This window comes from Phodopus roborovskii, unplaced genomic scaffold (genome assembly GCF_943737965.1).
Source record: "Phodopus roborovskii unplaced genomic scaffold, PHOROB, whole genome shotgun sequence".
In the NCBI taxonomy this organism is placed as follows: Eukaryota; Metazoa; Chordata; class Mammalia; order Rodentia; family Cricetidae; genus Phodopus; species Phodopus roborovskii.
Window position 1 is genome coordinate 26,573,761 of NW_026126482.1, and position 20,099 is coordinate 26,593,859.

The 20,099-nt window shown below is 38.1% G+C and overlaps 1 protein-coding gene across 6 annotated transcripts in view; it reads right to left on the reverse strand.

Annotated features, from left to right (window-relative positions):
* Positions 1 to 970: 970 nt before the first annotated feature.
* Prpf4b (pre-mRNA processing factor 4B) overlaps positions 971 to 20,099 on the reverse strand; it is a 34,314-nt gene continuing 15,185 nt past the window's right edge. The window contains exons 6-18 of one of the 6 annotated variants that reach the window (XM_051194459.1): positions 19,854 to 20,064; positions 19,189 to 19,262; positions 17,487 to 17,577; positions 16,802 to 16,949; positions 12,288 to 12,425; positions 11,583 to 11,736; positions 7,960 to 8,074; positions 7,172 to 7,323; positions 6,588 to 6,674; positions 3,806 to 5,687; positions 3,471 to 3,543; positions 2,972 to 3,017; positions 971 to 1,155 (exon numbers count right to left, since the gene is read on the reverse strand). In XM_051194459.1, coding sequence (XP_051050416.1) covers positions 5,484 to 5,687; positions 6,588 to 6,674; positions 7,172 to 7,323; positions 7,960 to 8,074; positions 11,583 to 11,736; positions 12,288 to 12,425; positions 16,802 to 16,949; positions 17,487 to 17,577; positions 19,189 to 19,262; positions 19,854 to 20,064 — 1,374 coding nt within the window. In that variant the 3' untranslated portion in view covers positions 971 to 1,155; positions 2,972 to 3,017; positions 3,471 to 3,543; positions 3,806 to 5,483. Of the gene's footprint in view, positions 1,156 to 2,971; positions 5,688 to 6,587; positions 6,675 to 7,171; positions 7,324 to 7,704; positions 7,867 to 7,959; positions 8,075 to 11,582; positions 11,737 to 12,287; positions 12,426 to 16,801; positions 16,950 to 17,486; positions 17,578 to 19,188; positions 19,263 to 19,853; positions 20,065 to 20,099 lie in introns of those variants that run through there. The other 5 variants (XM_051194456.1, XM_051194457.1, XM_051194455.1 and 2 more) reach the window with 5 other exon arrangements.

Here is a 20,099-nt window from a genome sequence, read left to right on the forward strand (position 1 = left end):
CTGAAGTGACTACAGAGCTTCAATCCCCTGCCAGCCCAAGGAGAAAATTACAACAGGGACTCATACAAAACCTTTCAGGAGCCTCTGCTACTGGACCTGTTCATTATTGAGACCCAATCAGGCTAGCTTCAGCTCTGCCTGACACTTAGCTAACCCAGCTAAGATCAACAGGCACTTCTGCAACTTCCAATCCTGTTTTGCATGTGCACTTATTTGTCCCTTGTTTTTAAAAGCTGTAAACATTTCCTTAACTGAGAGGGCAGAATTGAGGCGTAAGAGAGGCCAATAGGTCTAGCTTTCACACTGCAATGAGCCAAGGGATGAAACTCACAAAGAGAAAATCAGAGAAGGAACATGAATACAACACTCTGTATTCTGCACCCTACTCTGAAAACATTTTGACATTTGTGAATAAAATCAATAGCCTATTTCTCAAGCGTACAAGTTTTACGTTAGACATTTCCCTCTATACCTTCCCATCATTGTGACTCATGGGGCACATTTAAGTCTTCTTTGTGTATATGGTTCATGTGTGCACACACATATGTGAAGACCAAGTCTGTCTGATACTGGGTGTCTTCCTATATCACTCTTTTATTTCCAAGACAGTGTCTGATTCTTTAAGACAGTCAAGTTCAGAGTAGCCCTGGACTTGCCCTCCTAGCCCTGGGTTAGACACAAACCACAGTGTCCAGCTTTTATATGGGTGCTGGGAATGTGAACCCAGGTCCTCTTGCTCGCAAGGCAAACACTTTACTGACTCAGCCATTTCCCTGAATTCCTCTTCTGAGAATTCGTTAGGTAAAGATTTGTTAGGTAAAGATTCCCTTTACGTAATACTTTAATGAACAAGTCCCTAGTCATATTTGAGCAGAGGTTCTTTTCAAAACACGTATGTCACTAGTGAAACATGAGCTCAGAAATATCAGGTAAGAAATATTGTCTATAAAGAAAACACCAGTAGACAATATGGTAGCAAGAGGCATATTTTATTAAGCTTCCTATAAGTTGCTGGGGATCATTTGCTGCTACAGGGCAAGTTACAACTCAAATGGTATCAGGAACAATTAGGATACAAATCAAGCATTTTCTGAGAGCAGCTTCTGTATCTTGATCACTAAATGGAATGGTTCTTCAGAAGAACAGTCCCTTACCCTATATATACAGAAGAAGAGAAAGTAAGGATGCCACAGTATTTCTCAATGTAACCAACAAACAAAACATATTTCATAGTCAACTTTGTATATAGCATTGACATGTAAATCACAAATGAATTTGCAGTGAACATTTGTATAAGAACATTGCATGTAGACTAAATTCATGTTGAATATATCAATACTAAAAAAAAAATTAGAGTCCAACTGCTAATGGTGTCACAAAAGGAAATATACTACACAATCACATCTCACTATATAATCTCACCCCCCAAATAAAAACTTATTCCTTAAATGTTTAACCTGAATTTTAATATATGTTAATTCCTTTGTTTCATTTCAGAGTCTATTTCTATGTATGCAGATAGAGTAGATTAGGAGAAATGCAAACCTGGAGCCAAAATGAGAATACTACATTTCACTAAATCTGCTACACACAATAAAATATGTATTTTCTATTCCAAAGTGTCCTGAGTATTTATTTAGTTTCATTAGGAAAAAAGGTTTAATTGCAATGGCAAGATATAAATCACATTATTACTAAACAAAATAGCTGAGCAAGTAGCCACAGGGAATGAAGGAACACAAAGCTGCTAATCAGGACTTCAGTGTAAAGACAAATACTGGGAGTTGCTGTTTATAACAATATGCAGCTCCTGTTCAGAACGCCAAACTCCCTCATTTCTGATGGTCCCTGAGAACAAAGTCTGCCAAGAGACCTCACATCTATAATGGATGCTTCCTGACTATCTTTCCCTCTTCTAACCTTACATGATCACATGCCTAAGATCTTCAAGGTGTGTGCATGCACTGCCCAGAATAATGGTTTTAATGTTAAAAGATCTTTGGATTAACAGCCCATGTACATAATGATTACATGAATATCCATGTATCTTGGAATTCTTTATTTCCTAAAAAGAACAAAACTTGGCTTTAAAATTTTTCAAAAACAGAGTATTTTTATGAACCTCAAATCTAATAATCACTTGTCATTTTTTTTTTCCTGTAAAGTATGAAAGCCTAAAGTTCATGATAATCTCATGAGAAAACTATACAGCTATTCAGAAACATGAACACAAGTTTGTTTAAGTAAGATCACTCACTAAATGACCTCAACCTAATAGAGGTCCTATACAATTGCACCTCAAGCAAACTTGCACCTCAGCAAAGTTACGACATCAAGTAGAATGAAGTGTATATCTAATAGTTATAGAATTCCCTTGGGAAAAGTAACAGTATAGCACCACCTTGCTCAAACCACCCCAAGGTCTGCTATAATATTTTAAGTCTCTGACATTAAAAAGCTGATCACCAAGGACTAAGAGAAAGAGCTACTAAAGGGAGTCAAATAGCTTATAAAAATCTTAGATTACTCATGCAACTTAGGTACCTGCTTAAAACTAAAGAATTAAAAAAAAAAAAAAAAAAAAAAAAAAAAAGAGGGGCTCATACAGGCCAGGAAGGCCTTGAACTCCAAATTCTTCTTCTGCCATCACTGTCCCAGTACTGAGATTACAGGTGTGGCACCACACCCAACTTGCAGATTACTTTCCAATGTACACTAACTTGGCAGCTATGTTTGCCTAGTGATCTTTCACAGCCATGAAATGTGGGCTTCTTAGATGACTAAGCCTGATTTTTATTTTAGAGGAAGAATATAGCTGCAGCAAAGGTGATAAAAACAAGCCCTTTACAGATGAGCACAACAGAACTATTTATCTAAGTACCACAGCAACGAAACCCAAATTATAATGCCGAAACTAAAAACCAGACACACACTAAATGAGAAGTGAAAAGATCTTTTATGGGACAGAAACCTTGGCTCATGTCTTCTGGCTGTCTTCATCTTCCATTGAGCCGCACCTAAAACACAAAGAACAAGTAACAAGCAACTTTGTTTTTTTTTTTTTTTAAAGAGCAGGCAACAGCTTTGAAGGCATAAGATGAATTGTTTCTAGTGGAAATTAACTTATTAAATAACTATAAACCGAAGTCATGAAAACCACCAGAAGCAAAGCATTAACTATTGAGTGAAAACAACTACAAAAGACTTGAATATGCAGCATACCAGCACCAGAATAAAGTAAATCATGGTGGGAAAAATCACTACTCGTTATCATTAAGGTGGCTGCTGCGCTGGTGATGCCTTATTTAAAAGGCCTCACTCTACCTGCAGACGAAAATCACCTTGTATTTATTTTAGTTAAGTCTAACCATGAAGAGACGGGGTGGAGATTCATAGGTGGCTTATTAGCTCATCTATCACCTTCCTGGCTGTGTAGTTCATTTCATGTCTTTAAATGGAGCATAACCCACCAGGAGAATGCTGCTACTCTGATATTCCATTCTTGAATGCACCAAAATGTGCATGCTTGTTGTAATTAGGTGCCTGGGTGAATAAAAAAATCCCATTTACAATGTAAAAATATTATTTAAACCCCCCCCAAATTGTATTGTTCTCCACGATCCTCAGGGAGACAAGCAGTTAAGTTTACCCACTCCCAAACAGAAAAGATTACATAGGATTTCGAAAATTCTCTTCTACCATATTAAAAATACAAATTCCTTTGTGTTGCAAAACCAAGCTGATTTACATGAATTTGTTTTAAATTGTTGCTAAATGTTTATCTACACATGCTGTCAGAAATAACCTTGTTAAGAAGGTGAAGCTGGTGTCTCAGCAAATCAGACCCCTTGGAGAAGGCGTCGAATGGCCTGTGCCCCGTTTTCCTTTTTCTCTTTCCGCACCATCAAAAGGAAAAGTGAGAAAATAGCAGAAACATTAGTTAAATCCTGAGTTATACCCCATAACCTACAGGAATAACCTCACTACACTAAAAGCTGACAAAAATTTGCAGGACTTTTTATCTGGATGAACTAATTAAGACCCTAATTACTAAGAAAATTTTCAAAATCAGGCTAGACTGAATTATATCTTTAGTAGGTAATACTTTCAGGAGAAAAACAAAGACTTTTTAACTATTTATAGTTTACCTGACTTACCAGCACTGAAGACAAAATCTTTTAAAAATGGCTACAAATGCCTTGTTCACAAAAGACTTTATTATCTAGTGATGCATACTGAGAACATACAGAAACCTGCATGGTCCACTTCCCATGCAGTAGAACAATCTCCACTTTACAGTACGTGAGTGTCAACTGTTTATGCAATAGACAACACTTTAAAGTCACATTTTTAAAGAAAAGCTTCATTTACAAAAGAAATAAAAGGTAAAGAAGCAATTACCGCTTTTAAAAAGCAGCTGCTTTGTTCAAGAGTGGAAGGTTTATGCCTGTATTGAAAGACAACATGATCACAAATAATGCAAACAATGAACGAATGAAAAACACTTTTACCATAAAGCAGTACACTTTCAAAATGACATACAAATAGTTAAAAATCTCATTATGTTGTCTATCTTTTAAATATGAGGACTTTCAGAAGTAGGCCTCAACATTTTAATTAGTAAATGAAAACTATGCCGTTTCTATGTCACTAAGAACTGTATTAACAAAATGTTTATAAAGTCTATAGCAAGTTGATTAAAAAAAAAGTAAATTTAATAAGAAACAGTACACTGAAGGCGCTCTATCCATCAAGCGCATTCGCTTCAAATTTTAAATGTGATGAACAGAACAGAAACTGTAACTATGCCACAGTCGCAATGCCAAAAATAAAACAAGATCAGTTATCACACATGCAGGAAATTCTGCCACAAAGCTATCCCTCATTTTCAATTATTCCAATAAAATAACATCTTAAACACTGGTGATGTTGATGGTTTAGCTTACCTTCAGTGTACTGAATGTTGTACACAACCTGCTTTAAAAGAGGAGACATCCCTGCAGGCAGGCTCAAGAAGGAACAGACTCCCTTCGGCACTGACTACACCAAGGGCATGCTGCTGTGGCCTGCGCACACACACACCTAGGAAAACGTGAATATAAACAGCATTTATGCTGGCCATTGTATCTGAAGACCAAAATGAAGCCAAGTCTGCTAAAAACAAATCAACCACCCAGCACTGCTACTCATAACAGATGCTTTTGTCTTTTATGTGAACTGCAACCATATACATTAGCACTGTAATTTTGTGCAGTCTTGGCAATTAAAACATTTCTACAGTGAAATTTCACATAAGACACAAAACAGATTAACTAACATTTCTAAAAGAAATATCACCCTTGGTGTTAATTCAAATATATCATGCTTCCTCAAATTTGCTGCCGAAATATTTATAAGTTTATATACATTAATAATAAACTGCTGTGAAATTTCTTCAGTCTTTGTATTTAATTACTCAAACCCTTGGAGTTTCTTCATCTCGTTTAAATTTTTTCCTGGATGAATGCATGCTGCAGGGCCTGGTTGATGCTAATTCTCTTAGCTGGGTCCAACATTAGGATCTGGTCCAACAAGTCCTTTAGCTGATGTACTTTTTTACGTTGATCTTCAGGTAGTCGCTGGCACCCAATCAAGTCAGCCAACAGGTCCTTTGTTGGATTAATGGTGCTCATGACAGTAACTTTCTCCTAAAAATAATTTTTACAATGCATAGCTCTAAATAGGTTACATGTATGTAAATTAGACTTTGTCTATGAAAATATTAATATAAACAAGAATACTTTGAAATTTTTAAGTAGTTTTATCCTCCACAGCTTTTCAAAGAGCAATCAAGAAACCCTCAATTAGCCATGAAAACATAGTGAGTTATCTGCTGCCTGAATTGTGCTTTCTCTAGTGTTATTCTTCAGTGAGTGGCAAGAGACAGTCTGAACAATGTCAGTATTAGGACATATTTAGTGTTCTGACAAAGGGCTTGGGATTAGAGATCAAAAATAGCAAATCCTGTAAGTTTTAGAAAGGCTGGTGTGGAAGGTGTATTTCAGCAATACTGGATAAATGTGTTTAAGACAGGAGGAAACTCAGGATATGACTTAGCTCCTGGGACTCTGTTGAGCAAAGGCCCTGAGGTCAGCCTGAACCGGTGTGCTTCTTGGTCCAGAGTCAACAACTCACAAGGAGAAGAAAAATGCTGAAGAAGGCAGAGTTCATGGAGAACTGGCTTGAAACTGTAAAACTCAAAATATAGAAAATGTCCTCCAATAGCCATCTAGAAGACACACGGGAAGCCAGATCAAGGGATCTAAGCAAGAAGTGGCAAGGGCCTTAAATATGGACTATTATCACCTTAAAGAAACATCTTAAGTCCCTCACTGTTGCCAGCCTGATGCAATTTACTCAGGAATACAGTATTTTGTTGTTTTGAAAATAATCACAGCTTTATGCACCACATGGATAATAAAGCAAGTAGTGTCAGGAATTTAGTGCAATGGTAGAGAACTTACCTAATAGATGTGAAACCCATTATCAGTCCCCACATTGAAAAGAAAAATTAGCAACAACCACTATGACAATTAAGCCAGACTTACCCTCTCTGTTACTTTATCCACCTCTATGTACATGAAGTTCAGATTTTGGTCAAAATGTTGGTCTTTGAACACACCTTTCCGAATCATCTACAAAAAAAGGAAAAGAAGAGGCTTTAAAACCACTATAAAGCAGCCTGGCACATTACCGATTCTATGCAATAATTCGCATGACATATTATTTAAGACTCTCTTGCTGGAGTCCAGAAGCCCCTGTAACCAAAACCAAGAGTGCTAGTCAGTCTGCCATGCTTAGCTAGGTACCTTCTCTTCTGACCAGCACACTCCCTTACACGCTAACTCACATGCCACTATTTTCATTTTGTCTGTCTTTCATTCATTGTCTCACAGTTGCAATTCTTTCTCGCTAATAAAAGTGTCCTCTTCCTCCTACCATTATTGAAAAGGGAGTTACTTCCCTTTGATAGCTCTTGGATGATTAGAACCATTAATTGGGACCCCAAAACAAGAAAGAAACTAAGGTGTCCCAATAGCCACCTACCCATTGCCTATGAGAGCTTTATTTTATAAGCTACAGTCTAAGATGACAGGAGTCTCTTAAATCTATAGGAAGGAACTTATCCTACCTTATTTGGCATCTTTCCTTTGAGGTCCATGGCGAGCTTCAACATATGGTTATTCGTTTTGCCAGGAAATAAGATTTTTCCAGTATAGAGTTCATATAAGGTGCAACCTACAGACCACATATCGATACCATAGTCATAGCTTTTACCTATAACTGAAAACAAAGTGGAAGCTTTAATACATGAGGATAAGAATGAATGAGTCCTTAACCTTTACTTCCAGTAATGGGGCACTAACTTAGTATGGACTATTTGGACTATAGCTACATCCATAATGTCTCAGTTTAGTTTCATGTTCTTTCCCACTAATTCTTAAGAGAGATACAAAAAGAAAAAAAAAAAAAAGAAAAAAAAAAAAGCACAACAAAAAAAGCTAACAGGTTTAAAAGCAGGGAGGAGAGGAACCGGAGGGACAAGTACAGTGCCTTCCTTCTCTTTCTCCTTTCACCTTTGCTGAGGTGCTAGTCAGTCTCAACCCAGGCAACAGGAAGAGAAAACCAAAGGTCCCACACAATCCATAAACGTGATAATCAGACCTTGAACAATCAAGAGCAGTCTTCTAAAGTCGAGGGTTTTCCACAACTGTTTTGCTACTCTTGCTCGACATGATCAAGACTCCTGTCACAACTACCTTCATTCCACCTGAGGAGGATGAACTTGCTATGGTTCCCTTCCTCATGAATGAACTGGTGCAGCTGCTGAAGTGCGATGGAAAACAGTGCTTAGACATTACCCACGCTGCTTCCACCACAGAGGATGGCCCAGGTACAGGAGCACTCTAAGAAACTTACTGATCTCTGGAGCACGGTAAAATCTACTGACAAGATAAGGCGTTATGTCATTATCTGCAACATGTGAAGCCGATCCAAAATCGCAAAGCTTTAAAATTGTCTTTGATTCATTAACCTGCAAAACATTTTTCAAGGAAGTTCAATTCATGCCAGGAATAATCAGGCAAAATAAAATCATCTTTAAAAATGAACATTACTCAATACTGAGAACAAAAAACACTCATTCAAAAATTATGCAAGTTCCTAATTAATGAAAAGGTGCTTTTGAGATAGTCTATTACAATAATTAAGACTTTTTTTTGTTCATTAAGGAGACCTGGGGAAACACCGGGTACATTTAATTTAGTTAACGGTATTTAAGATGGAGTCGGGTAATGAGATAAAAATCTCACTTCATGAGGCAAAGCCTTTCTAAACTTCCCTTGAAAACCTAAAGTCAAGTCAATCTCAAAAAGAGCATGAGAATGTTCAACAGAGAAAAAAATTGACTAAGTCAACACCAGTTGTCAGACAATTACAGAGGCAGTGGAAAGAGGATGGCACTTAAGGAAACATTCAGATGAGCTTTATCTGGTTACGTGGGTTACATCATCTTAAAATGCAATCACTTTTTAAAAAAGTATTAAATCCCTTCAGTATAAAGTATTAGTCAAGAAAATGTTAAGACGTATCTGACAAAATTGATAAAAATAACTCTGCATTAGACATCTGTTCTTGTCTCCTTCGTAATACTTCCACATACACAGTAACAGTGACATCTGCTGAGAAAGGCTGGAGATGCTCCCATGACTGTTGCCACTCATGGTCAGAAGCATGTGCCGGATTAACAAGTGAAGATATCACACTCCAGGGTTCCCTTACCCCCTTCAAAAGAGACACATACAAATTCCAAGTTGGGACTTGAACTTGGCCCAGTATTCACATCCCCATGATAATTAGTAGTTTAACTGGTCTAGTACTCTCGGCAGGAAGGGTAATTAGTGAAACAGACTGGACTGTCATGTCACTGGGACCCACAGAATCGTGCTATAATAGTTTCTTCCCCACAGCCCAGGACAGAGTCTGTCTATATAGCTCAGGCTGGCCTGGAACTCAACTAATGTAGACCAGGTTGGCCTTGAATTCACAAAGTCTGCCTGTCTCTGTCTCTAAGTGCTGAAATGAAAGATGTGAACCACCAAGCCCAGCCAAATACAAATTATTTTAAACAACACAACATCAACACCAATTTCCTTTAGAGAGCAGTAGAAAGTTATCTTATAATGGAAACACTTTTTATATTTAAAAACAAAACACCCAGCTACTGAAAAAGTTATAACACCCCAAAAACACATAGAACCATATACCAGGGGAACTTCTGAGCTGGCTACAATGCATTCACACTCAGACAGTGGAGTTTTTACCTGTGCTGGGTACAACACAGGGCCCTCAAGTAGTCTTAAGCATATACCACTGCCCCTCACCCTTGGCACTGCCCCCTTTATTTTGCTATATGCAACTTCTACTCCCTAACAGGAACATTGCATCATCAATCACACTGTGGCTAAAAGCACTAAATTGTCAGGAATGAAATCAGATTGAGGCGTTCTCTGAGAATTTCCCCCCCAAAATTTGTAAGAAAATCTAAACTAACATTAAAAGGAAAAAGAGGTGCTAAAAAAACAAAAAGCTAGGGTACTAACAAACATCTTAACTGCAGGTGTTTATTTGACATGTATGCAGTATTTCAACATTTTTAAAAGGCCAATCTGAAGTAAAAAAGTATAAAGTTGGCTACTTAATTTTCTCAGCAATCCCACCCATTACATTAGACACAGAATATGATACAATAAAACACAAACCATGTATTAAGGTGGAATGTGCATCATTGCTAATATAACAGACAGGAAGAAATTATTTTAAGATAGATGGTATATGTATCTCTCAGTAGGTAAAATGCTGGCTTTACAAGTAAGGGGATCAGAATTCAGATTCCAAGAACACAAACAAGATGACAGTGGTGGTGAGCATTCATATTGTCAGCACTAGGATGGCGGACACAGGACATCCCATTGACTAACCTAGCAAATGAGTAAACTACAGATTTAGTGAGAGACTATGTGTCCAAAAAAAAAAAAAAAAAAAAAAAAAAAGATGGAGAACAATAGAGGAAAGGCATTCTATGCTGACCTTTGGCCCTACATGCTCAGACATGGGCACAAGTAACCCTTATGCACACATGTACATATTCATACACCACATACATGTACCCACACAAGACAATTGTGAACTAAAAAGAGCTCCGGTGGGCATTAAACTTTATGAGATCAAATTTTGAGGTATGGTACTTGAGCGTGAACTCAAGGTCTCATGCATGCTGAGCAAGCACTCTACCCTACCTCCTAGCTACAACACCTCTGTCCAATCACAATCTCTTTAAGAAGTTAGTTTATCACATCTCAAACATGATCCCAATAAAGAAAACCTTACATATGTGGCTTTTCCTGAGGCATTATTCTAGAAGTGATTAAAAAAAGCAGTAATAAAAAAAAAAAAAAAAAAAAAAAAACTAAAGCAATGAAAAACTGGGTGCTAAGACTAGAGAGACAGTCCAATTGTTAAGAGCACCGACTTGCACTTTCAGGAGCCAGGGATGAGGGTGGTGTTTGATTCCTAAAATCTACACGGTGGCCCACAACAGTCTATAATGTCAGTCCCCAGGGGATCTAACACCTTCTGCCCTCTATGAGCACTGTCTCAGAATACATGTATGTATATACATGTAGCCAAAACACCTACAAACATAAAAGAAGAATTAAAAGGGGAAAACATTTTTAAAAAGAAATATGTTGTAGAACACATCACTGGCAGATGATCCAGCAGTCCACTAAATTGTGACTACTACAGAAAGGTGAAGAAAGGGACCAGGAAGGGAGAGGGATGCTTGTGCTTAATGCTGCCACCACGATGGTGTGTCTCCAAATCTCAAAAACATCAGAGACACTGAAGTCTGGTTACACTATAGCAGAAATCACTAGTAAGAGATGCCATGACTTCAAAGAGAAGCCGTTCAACACTAACACCTAGACGGAGCTGAGCCTTACTGCCCAAAACCCAACTTCACTGGCAATAGAAAATGAAAGACGGAGCCAAGTACGATAATCTCAGCATGAGATTTCGAAAGCGGGGTGAAAATATAGTAAGTTTGAGGCTGTTAAAGAATAAGATTGTTTCTCAAAATATCAAACAAACCAAACAGGCACCTTTTAAATTGAACTTCAAATAGCTGCTCAGGGCAGAGCAACTTCTTTAGTGCTCACAGCATCAGAGCACATTTCAACACAGCATTCTTTGGCTATTCAAGAAAACTATCATCATCATTCTTGGTATCACTGCATACTATATTTCCATCAATCAAATTTGTAAAAAGGGATAATTCATTTCCTCATCCCTCATAGTTTTCTATGAAATTCAAAGCTCAATTTCAAGTCAAGATAAAATTTAGCAAAGTTGATCATAATGGGTTATTAATACACAGAATTATACTTTTAAAGTATTATTTTGCAGCATAACAATAATCCTATTATTAGTTAGTAGGAAGAGATGTAGACATACATACAAGATGGCCTAGTTCATTGACTTACCAGAATATTGTCTGGTTTGATATCTGCGTGCAGGATGTTGCATCTTTTAAGGAGTTTCAATGCCAGGAACAACTGCTGACTATAGGACCTCACAGCCTTAATATGAAGGCCAACATCCTTACCATACTTCTTTAATACCTCCCGCAAATTCATACTTTAAGGAGAGGAAACAAAAGAAAAGAAAATGGGGTCAAAAATCAAATACAAAAGGCAAAACTATTTTCAAGCATACAGTAAAATAAAGTGCAAAATACAATTTATGTAGTTGTTTGATTATCTTTAATCCTAATGCTTGATAAACTACTTGTCACTGAGATGGGAGAGTAACAATATATCCATAGTACAACTTCACAATAAAGCTTACTTTTCAAAATAAACAAAGGGAGAGCTAGTACATAGTAACTCCTACTTTGAGAAAGGCCTCTCCTTGAAAATACAACTTGGAAGCCATACTGCTGAAGGTAAAACTGGTATCTCTTCCCACCACTCCTAGTTCCATGCATCAGAGACTGCTGACCTGGAGGGTACCTGAGGTTACTTACTGTCTGCCACACAAACAGAAGTCAGTTCCTGTTTTATACATTGATGGTTTCAAGATAATACAGTGAACAAAAAGAACCAGCAGGAAAAACCTGAGCAGTTCCCCAAATCTCCCCAGCATGTACCCAGAATGAGCACTAGACTGCTCAGACTTTTACACTTTACCTGAGAGGCTCAAATACAAGACAAAGGTGCTGCTTGTGGTAAAAGTGTCTGAAGAGGCGCAGGCAATGAAACTTGTCATCAGGATCAGCATCATTAAGTTTTTTCAAGAAGTCTAATTCTTTTAAACCAGTCTTTTGCCTGCAATGAAGAAGAAGATTAGGACACAAGAATTTAGGAGTAATGTCTGTCTGTAGACAGGGGCTGCTATGCCACTGGTAACACACATAAGTACCTAAGTTTTATTTTTAACTTATTAAAAATTTTTAAATTGTGGGACAGGAGAGATATTCAGCGAAAGAGCACTACTGGCTGTTCTTCCAGGAGACCCACGTTCAATTCTCAGAACACACAGGGCAGCTCACAACTGTCTGCAATTCAGCTCAAAGGGATTTGACATACATGCAGGCAAAACAAGAAAAAAACTAATCTCAAAGTATCTTGACATAATTACTATTTTGGTTCTTCTAAGAATGTAATTGTTGGACATGTCTTCTTAAGTATAATTTTGCTAATGGAAATCTTGACTATAAATTGTCATAACGTATATCTTAAGACTCTATAGGTCAGTCAAATTTTGAAAATGTGTACTCCACAAAATTCAAAAATTCAAGGAAATAGACAAATTTCTGGATAGATATCACTTACCAAAATTAAATCAAAACAGATAATCAATTCAAATAGACCTATAGCCCCCAATGAAATATAAGCAGTCAACAAGAGTCTCGCAACCAAAAAAAGCCCAGGGCCAGATGGCTTCAGTGCAGAATTATACCAGAAATTCAAAGAAGAGCTAATACCAATGCTCCTCAAAGTGTTCCACATTATAGAAGCTAAAGGTTCATTGCCAAACTCTTTTAACCAGGCTATAATTACCTTGGTATCCAAGCCACACGAAGACACAGACCAATATCCCTCATGAACATTAATGCAAAAATACTCAATAAAATACTGGCAAATCGAATCCAAGAACACATCAGAGAAATCATCCACCATAACCAAGTAGGCTTCATCCCTGGGTTGTAGGGATGGTTTAACACACGAAAATCTATCAATGTGATCCACCATATAAACAAACTGAAAAAGAAAAACCACATGATCATCTCACTAGACGCTGAAAAAGCCTTTGACAAAACCCAAAACCCTTCATGATAAAGGTCTTGGAGAGATCAGGGATGACATGAACATACCTAAACATAATAAAAGCAATATACAGTAAACCAACAGCCAACATCAAACTAAATAGAAAGAAACTCAATGTAATTCCTCTAAAATCAGAAACAAGACAAGGCTGTCCACTCTCTCCGTATCTCTTCAATATTGTACTTGAAGTTCTAGCTAATGCTATAAGACAGCAAAAGGACATAAGGGGATACAAATTAGAAAGGAAGCCCATCTGCAGATGATATAAAGTTTCCACAAGTGACCCGAAAAACTCTACCAAGGAACACCTACAGCTGATAAGTGCCTTCAGTAAAGTGGCAAGATAGAAAAATTAACTATATATATAAAAAAAAATCAGCAGCCCTACTATATACAGACAATAAAGGGGCTGAGAAAGAAAGAGGAGTATCACCTTTTACAATAGCCACAAACAACATAAAATATCTTGGGTAACACTAACCAAACAAGTGAATGACCTGTATAACAAGAACATTGGGTCTTCCAAGAAAGAAATTAAAGAAGATAGCAGAAAATGGAAAGATCACCCATGTTCATGGACAGGCAAGAGCAATTTTGCCAAAAGCAATCTACAGATCCAATGCAATCCCCATCAAAATCTCAGCACAATTCTTTACAGACCTTAAAAGCACAATACTCAACTTTATGTAGAAAAACAAAAGACCCAGGATAGCCAAAACAACCCTGTACAATAAAGGAACTTATGGACGCATCACCATCCCTGACTTCAAGCTCTACTATAGAGATATAGTCTGAAAACAGCTTGGTATTGGCACAAAAATAGACAGCTGGACCAATGGAATCGAATCGAAAACCCCGGTATTAAACCACACACCTATGAACACCTGAGTTTTGACAAAGCAAGTAAAATTATACAATGGGGGGGAAAAAAGCATTTTTAACAAATGGTGTTGGCATAACTGGGTGCTGGAGTGTGGAGGACTGCAGATAGACCCCTATCTATCACCATGCACAAAACTTAAGTCCAAATGGATCAAAGACCTCAACATAAATCTAGCCACACTGAATCTCTTAGAGAAAGTGGGAGGTACCCTTGAATGAATTGGTACAGGAGACCAATTCCTGAAAATAACACCAGTAGCACAGACACTGAGATCGATAATTAATAAATAGGACCTCCCGAAACTAAGACGCTTCTTTAAGGCAAAGGAAACAGTCAACAAGACAAAACAGCAGCCCACAGAATGGGAAAAGATCTTCATCAACCTCACATCTGGCAGAGGGTTGTTCTCCAAAATATAAAAAGAACTCAAGAAGCTAGTCACCAGAACACCAAATAATCCAATTAAAAAGTGGAGTATAGAACTAAATAGAGAATTTTCAAGGGAGGAATCTAAAATGGCTGAAAGACACTTAAGAAAGTGCTAAACATCCTTAGCCACCAGGGAAATGCAAATCAAAACAACTCTGAGATACCACCTTAACTTCTGTCAGAATGGTTAAAATCAAAAACACCAATGCCAATTTATGCTGGAGAGGATGTGGAGGAAGGAGACTATTCCTCCACTGCTAGTGGGAGTACAAACTTGTACAGCCAGTTTGGAAATCAGTATGGTGGTTCCTCAGGAAAATGAGAATCAGTCTACAACAGGATCCAGCAATTCCACTCTTAGACATACACCCCAAAGATGCACATTCGTGCAACAAAGACATCGGTTCAACTATGTTCATAGGAGCATTAATTGTAACAGCCAGAACCTGGAAGCAACCTAGATGCCCCCCAACTGAAGAATGGGTGGAGAAAATATGTACACTTACACAATGGAGTACTACTCAGTGGGAAAAACAAAACAAAACAATGGAGTCTTGAAATATGCAGGCAAATGGATGGAACTAGAAGAAACCATCCTGAGTGAGGTAACCCAGTCACAAAAAGACAAACATGGTATGTACTCACTCATACATGGATTTTAGACACAGAGCAAAGGATCACCAAATAAGGAGGACCCTAAGAGAGAAATACATGGTCCCTCACAGAAGGGGACAGGGACAAGATCTCCTGAGCAAATTGGGAACAAGTGAGGGTGGGAGGTAGGAGAAAAAGAAGGGGAGAAGAGGAGGAGAATATGAGGGAGCATGAAGATTGAGTTGGGGAAGAATAGATAAGAACAGGAAAAGAGAAGACATAATAGAGGGAGCCATTATAGGTTTACAAAGAAATCTGGCCCCAGTTAACAATCTAAGCAATAGTGGAGAGGCTACTTTAAATGCCCTTCCCTGATAATGAGATTGATGACTACCTTAAATGCCATCCTAGAGCCCTCATCTAGTAGCTGATGGAAGCAGAAGCAGACACCCACAGCTAAACTGAGCCGAACTCCTGGAATTCAGTTGCAGAGAGGGAGGAGTGATGAGTAAAGGGTCAAGAACCGGCTGGAGAAACCTGAACAAGGGGGAGCTCATGGACCCCAGACTGATAGCTGGGAAAGCAGCATAGGACCTACACAGACCCCCTAAATATGAGTCTCATTAGGAGACCTAGGCAGTCTATGGGACCTCTGACAATGTTACCAGGATGTATCCCTAGTGCAGGAACGAACTTCCCCCATTCCTCATGGAGGGATACTCTCTTAGCCTAGAGACACAGGGTAGGGCCTATGCCCTACCCAAAATGACTTGACAGATAATGATGATCCTTCATGGAAGGCCCCACTCTCCCTGGGGAGTGGATAGGAGGCCTGTGGGGGGAATGGGAGGATGGCATGGAAAGGGAACTGGGTTTCATATATAAAATAAGAAAAAATATTAAAAAATTAAATAAAATTAAAAAAAAAAAGAATGTCTACAATACAGAGTGTTAGACCTACCCAAACAAAGGTTATCTTTCTAAACTTAGGACAATCAAAGACGTCAATAAAAATCTCTAAGACTTCTAAGATTTGAAGGCCAGTGAAAAGTTGGCTCTACTACCATTCAGTGTGTGGCACAGATTTAAATATATGGGTATGGCAATTACTTATGCTTGTGAAAAAAGTCAAGAGATAAAAGACACAAATAATTCCTGTCAGCAGCTAACCAACCTGTTTTGATTAGCTGGCTGATGTATATTCAACAATCAATATACTTTCATTTCTTCCTTCTAGATCATGGTTGTCACAGAGGATGGTATTAGGTGAGGGAGGAGATCCAAGGACACACTGATGCAGAGTACATACTGAAATGAGTTCAAGATAATAATCTATGGTTCTACAACTCCCCATGTAAAACATGGCTATAAGCTAAAGTCTACAGTCAAAAAAAAAATCTCTTCTAAAAATTTTACTCAACTAAAATTCATGTTTGGGTGTTTTGTTGTTCTCAGTTGAGTTACTTACATAAGTTCATTGTTTCTGATGATCTTCACAGCGACTTCTTGATTGGCTCTTGCATTATCTCTGGCACGTACAACATTGCTGAACACACCCTGCCCAGTGTAGCCATACACATTGTAACGCTTTTCTAGGACTTCCCCGATGTTCACACCTAAAATCAAATTTAAAACTTAAGTCTGATTATAAAACCAAAATCAAGAAGTCGTTACCACACTGAAGTTATTTAAAAATTGGTTCAAATTTCCTGTTTCCAATACACAATGAAAAAACAGTCATTGCCTCTGTTGGCCATTTTTTCAGAATGTGACAGCTGCATGCCTATTTCAGACAACTTGAAGAGTTCTCGTGGTCCTATCAAGTGTCGACAACTTTATAAATGTGCTCAATCAAGTGACTTCAGCTGCAGAACTGCATGACAAATACTGTGTGAGTGGCACTCGAGATCCTCTGTATGTTGTTCTCCGTCCGGCCTCTAGAAGATTCACTCATGGCTAAAAATATCTACACACACATTTAGGCTTGATCTAATTAACATGCAATGCTTCTGGGCTGCTAACTGGAATATAACAAAAGTTCCTATGCCACACTTTTCTACTCAAAGAGTTCGACAACATGTGATTACATTGAACAGTATGCATTTATGGAATTACACAATGAATTTTAAAGTTGATGAGAAATGCAAACTTACGGTAATAGCCTTCTGCGTCTGTCCAATTATCTCTGAGGTTGGGATTCTCTTTGAAATCTTTCCCGATGCCAGCAGCCCGGAGACGAGCACTCTGAAATGAGGAAGGCACATAAGTGATTACAAGGCAACTGCAAACCTCCTTAATAACAAAAAAAAAAGCAAAACTCACATTTTATTAGATTTGTTGATGGTTACTATTGCTTATATAAATGCAAGATAGCTAAAGTATAATTACCAAAATGTCATATATTTTAATAACAGGAAAAACATTCAAGATTTCCAAAAGGTTTTGGGTATGATTAGGGCACTAAAATTGAAAATAAAAATTAAAAATCAGGTCTGGTTTCCTTAAGCTGGTAAGACAGACTGGAGAAACCCCTACATACTTAATTTCATTAACTACCACAGTGTCCATCCAACATTACCTACCGATTTCCATCATTTCTTTCTCTGCCTCCCTGTCCATGGAGACAGTTGTATGTACCCTTACCACACAGGCATGAAATGTAGTAACATTCACTGGCTGTACTAGGTTGAGCCTGTGTGGAAAATTAAAAATAACATCTATCTAGTATTTGTGAAGAACCCTATTCTATATATTTTTCTCCAGAAACCCAGCAGGTCTTACAATAATGTTATGGTTTGGTTATTAAGCACCCCCAACCCATACTCCCAAGTCTTTGTGACAAAAGCTTTAGTCCCCAGACTGGCACTACTGGAAGGCAGTGGGATCTGTTAAAGAGCTAACATCTAGTAGAAGTTCAAAGATTTTGACACTCAGTAGCCTTCCATTTTCTTCACCTTCTTTACCATTAGATGAGCAATTTTATTGCCACCTGCTCCCGCCATGATGTGCTGCCTACTCATGGACCCTAAGTGGCAAGGCTGATTATAGACTGGAACCCAAACCAATCTTTTCTCTTTATAAATGAACTGTCCAAGTGTTTCACTGCAGTAACAGAAAGGGAACAGAAGTACCACCTAAGTAAATGATGGGTGCTAATACTTCATTGGGGACAATACTCATTTCATCTCCTCTTAACTCATCTTCTAGTGTGCTTGCTGTGGTCCATGAGATGCATTACAGACTACTTAGGCTAATCAGGGTCTCATACATTGTTTATTCTGCCTCATTTTGATTTTTCTGGTTACATTTATCCTACTTCTTTTTACTAAGGCCTTGTATTTCTTAGGACCCTTTAAATACAAACTGAAAATGACCTCAAACTCCCAGGTCTATTTGCAACAGGCAGTGTTAAACATTAGAGCAAAACAAGAACAAAAATAAAACAAACAAACAAAAAAAAAAGAAAATCAAGCAACCAACCAAAAACCTAACTAGTGACTAAGGTTACTTAACCTTAGGGTATCTAACCCTCAGGGTATCTAACACATGCATATATTCCTATCCACGTGATGAGGTGGGATATGTACACACGCACACACACTACACATTTAGGCTTCTGTGTAGGTGTGCAACTTCGGTGAAGTTATCCAATTCTTCTGTTGTACATCTTATAAAAACTGACACAGTTTTGGCCTCAGGGAGAAACAAAGATAGTACATTTCAGTTTGAGATACTATTCACATAGCCTGTTAACACTTCCTATGTTGTTAATGTGGACATCATTTCTCTCCGAAACTGCTTATATGTACTAGTTAAACAGACCTTTTCCTAAATCACTGATTTAAAATTACTTACATCAAAATAAGCAGCAAACATATCATCAGATTCTGTAAACATATCAGGCGCCAAAAGCTTCTTCTGAGATGAACCTTAAATGAAATATGCATTAATACTAGAGAAATAAAAACAGAAACTAAAACCCAAGTCAACAGAAAAACAGTTAGTGTTAATCAAACTTCTTATACTTCTAGCATATTGGCTTTCCAGGAAACCATTCCAAAATTCTGTGGCTTAGCACTAAAAACAACCTGATGAGCAGTTAATACTATTAAGTTGGTACACATCTGTCAGATGACTGCATACAGACATCCTGGATAAGAAATAGGAATTGAGTCCTCGCCTTGCTAGCACCACAGCTGCATGCACTGGGGAGACAAAGACAGGTGGGCTCCATGGCCAGCCAGGCTGGCCTACTCAGCAAGTTCCCAGACAGTGAGGGATCCTGTCTCAAGAAAAGGTGAATGGGGAATGAGAAATAAAATCTGGGGTTGTCCTCTGGCCTGCAACATGCAACCCCTACCGTACAGACACATATATGCACAAAGTAAGCTAAAAAGCATATTGTAGAACATTACTTGGGGCACAATATTCCTATTTCCTTTTATTTCCCCTCAAATCTAATTATTTAAGGTTATACAGATAAAACGCCAGAGAAAGGCATTGTTACGACTCTAACTCACCATTATTCTGTTCAACCGTCATCAGGTTATGCTTGGCTTTTACTGAGGCCTCAAACGTGTCAACATTCTCCCTCTCATATTCTTTTACATCAGCAGCCACCCGCTCCAAGATGTCATCTGGAGAAGGCGAACGTGATCTCGTACTGCTCTGGGGGCTGCTCGGTTCAGATGGCACAGATATATTGCTATCCTCAGCAAGATATTTATATTTCTGTAATAATAGACACATTAGCTTCAAAAGACCAA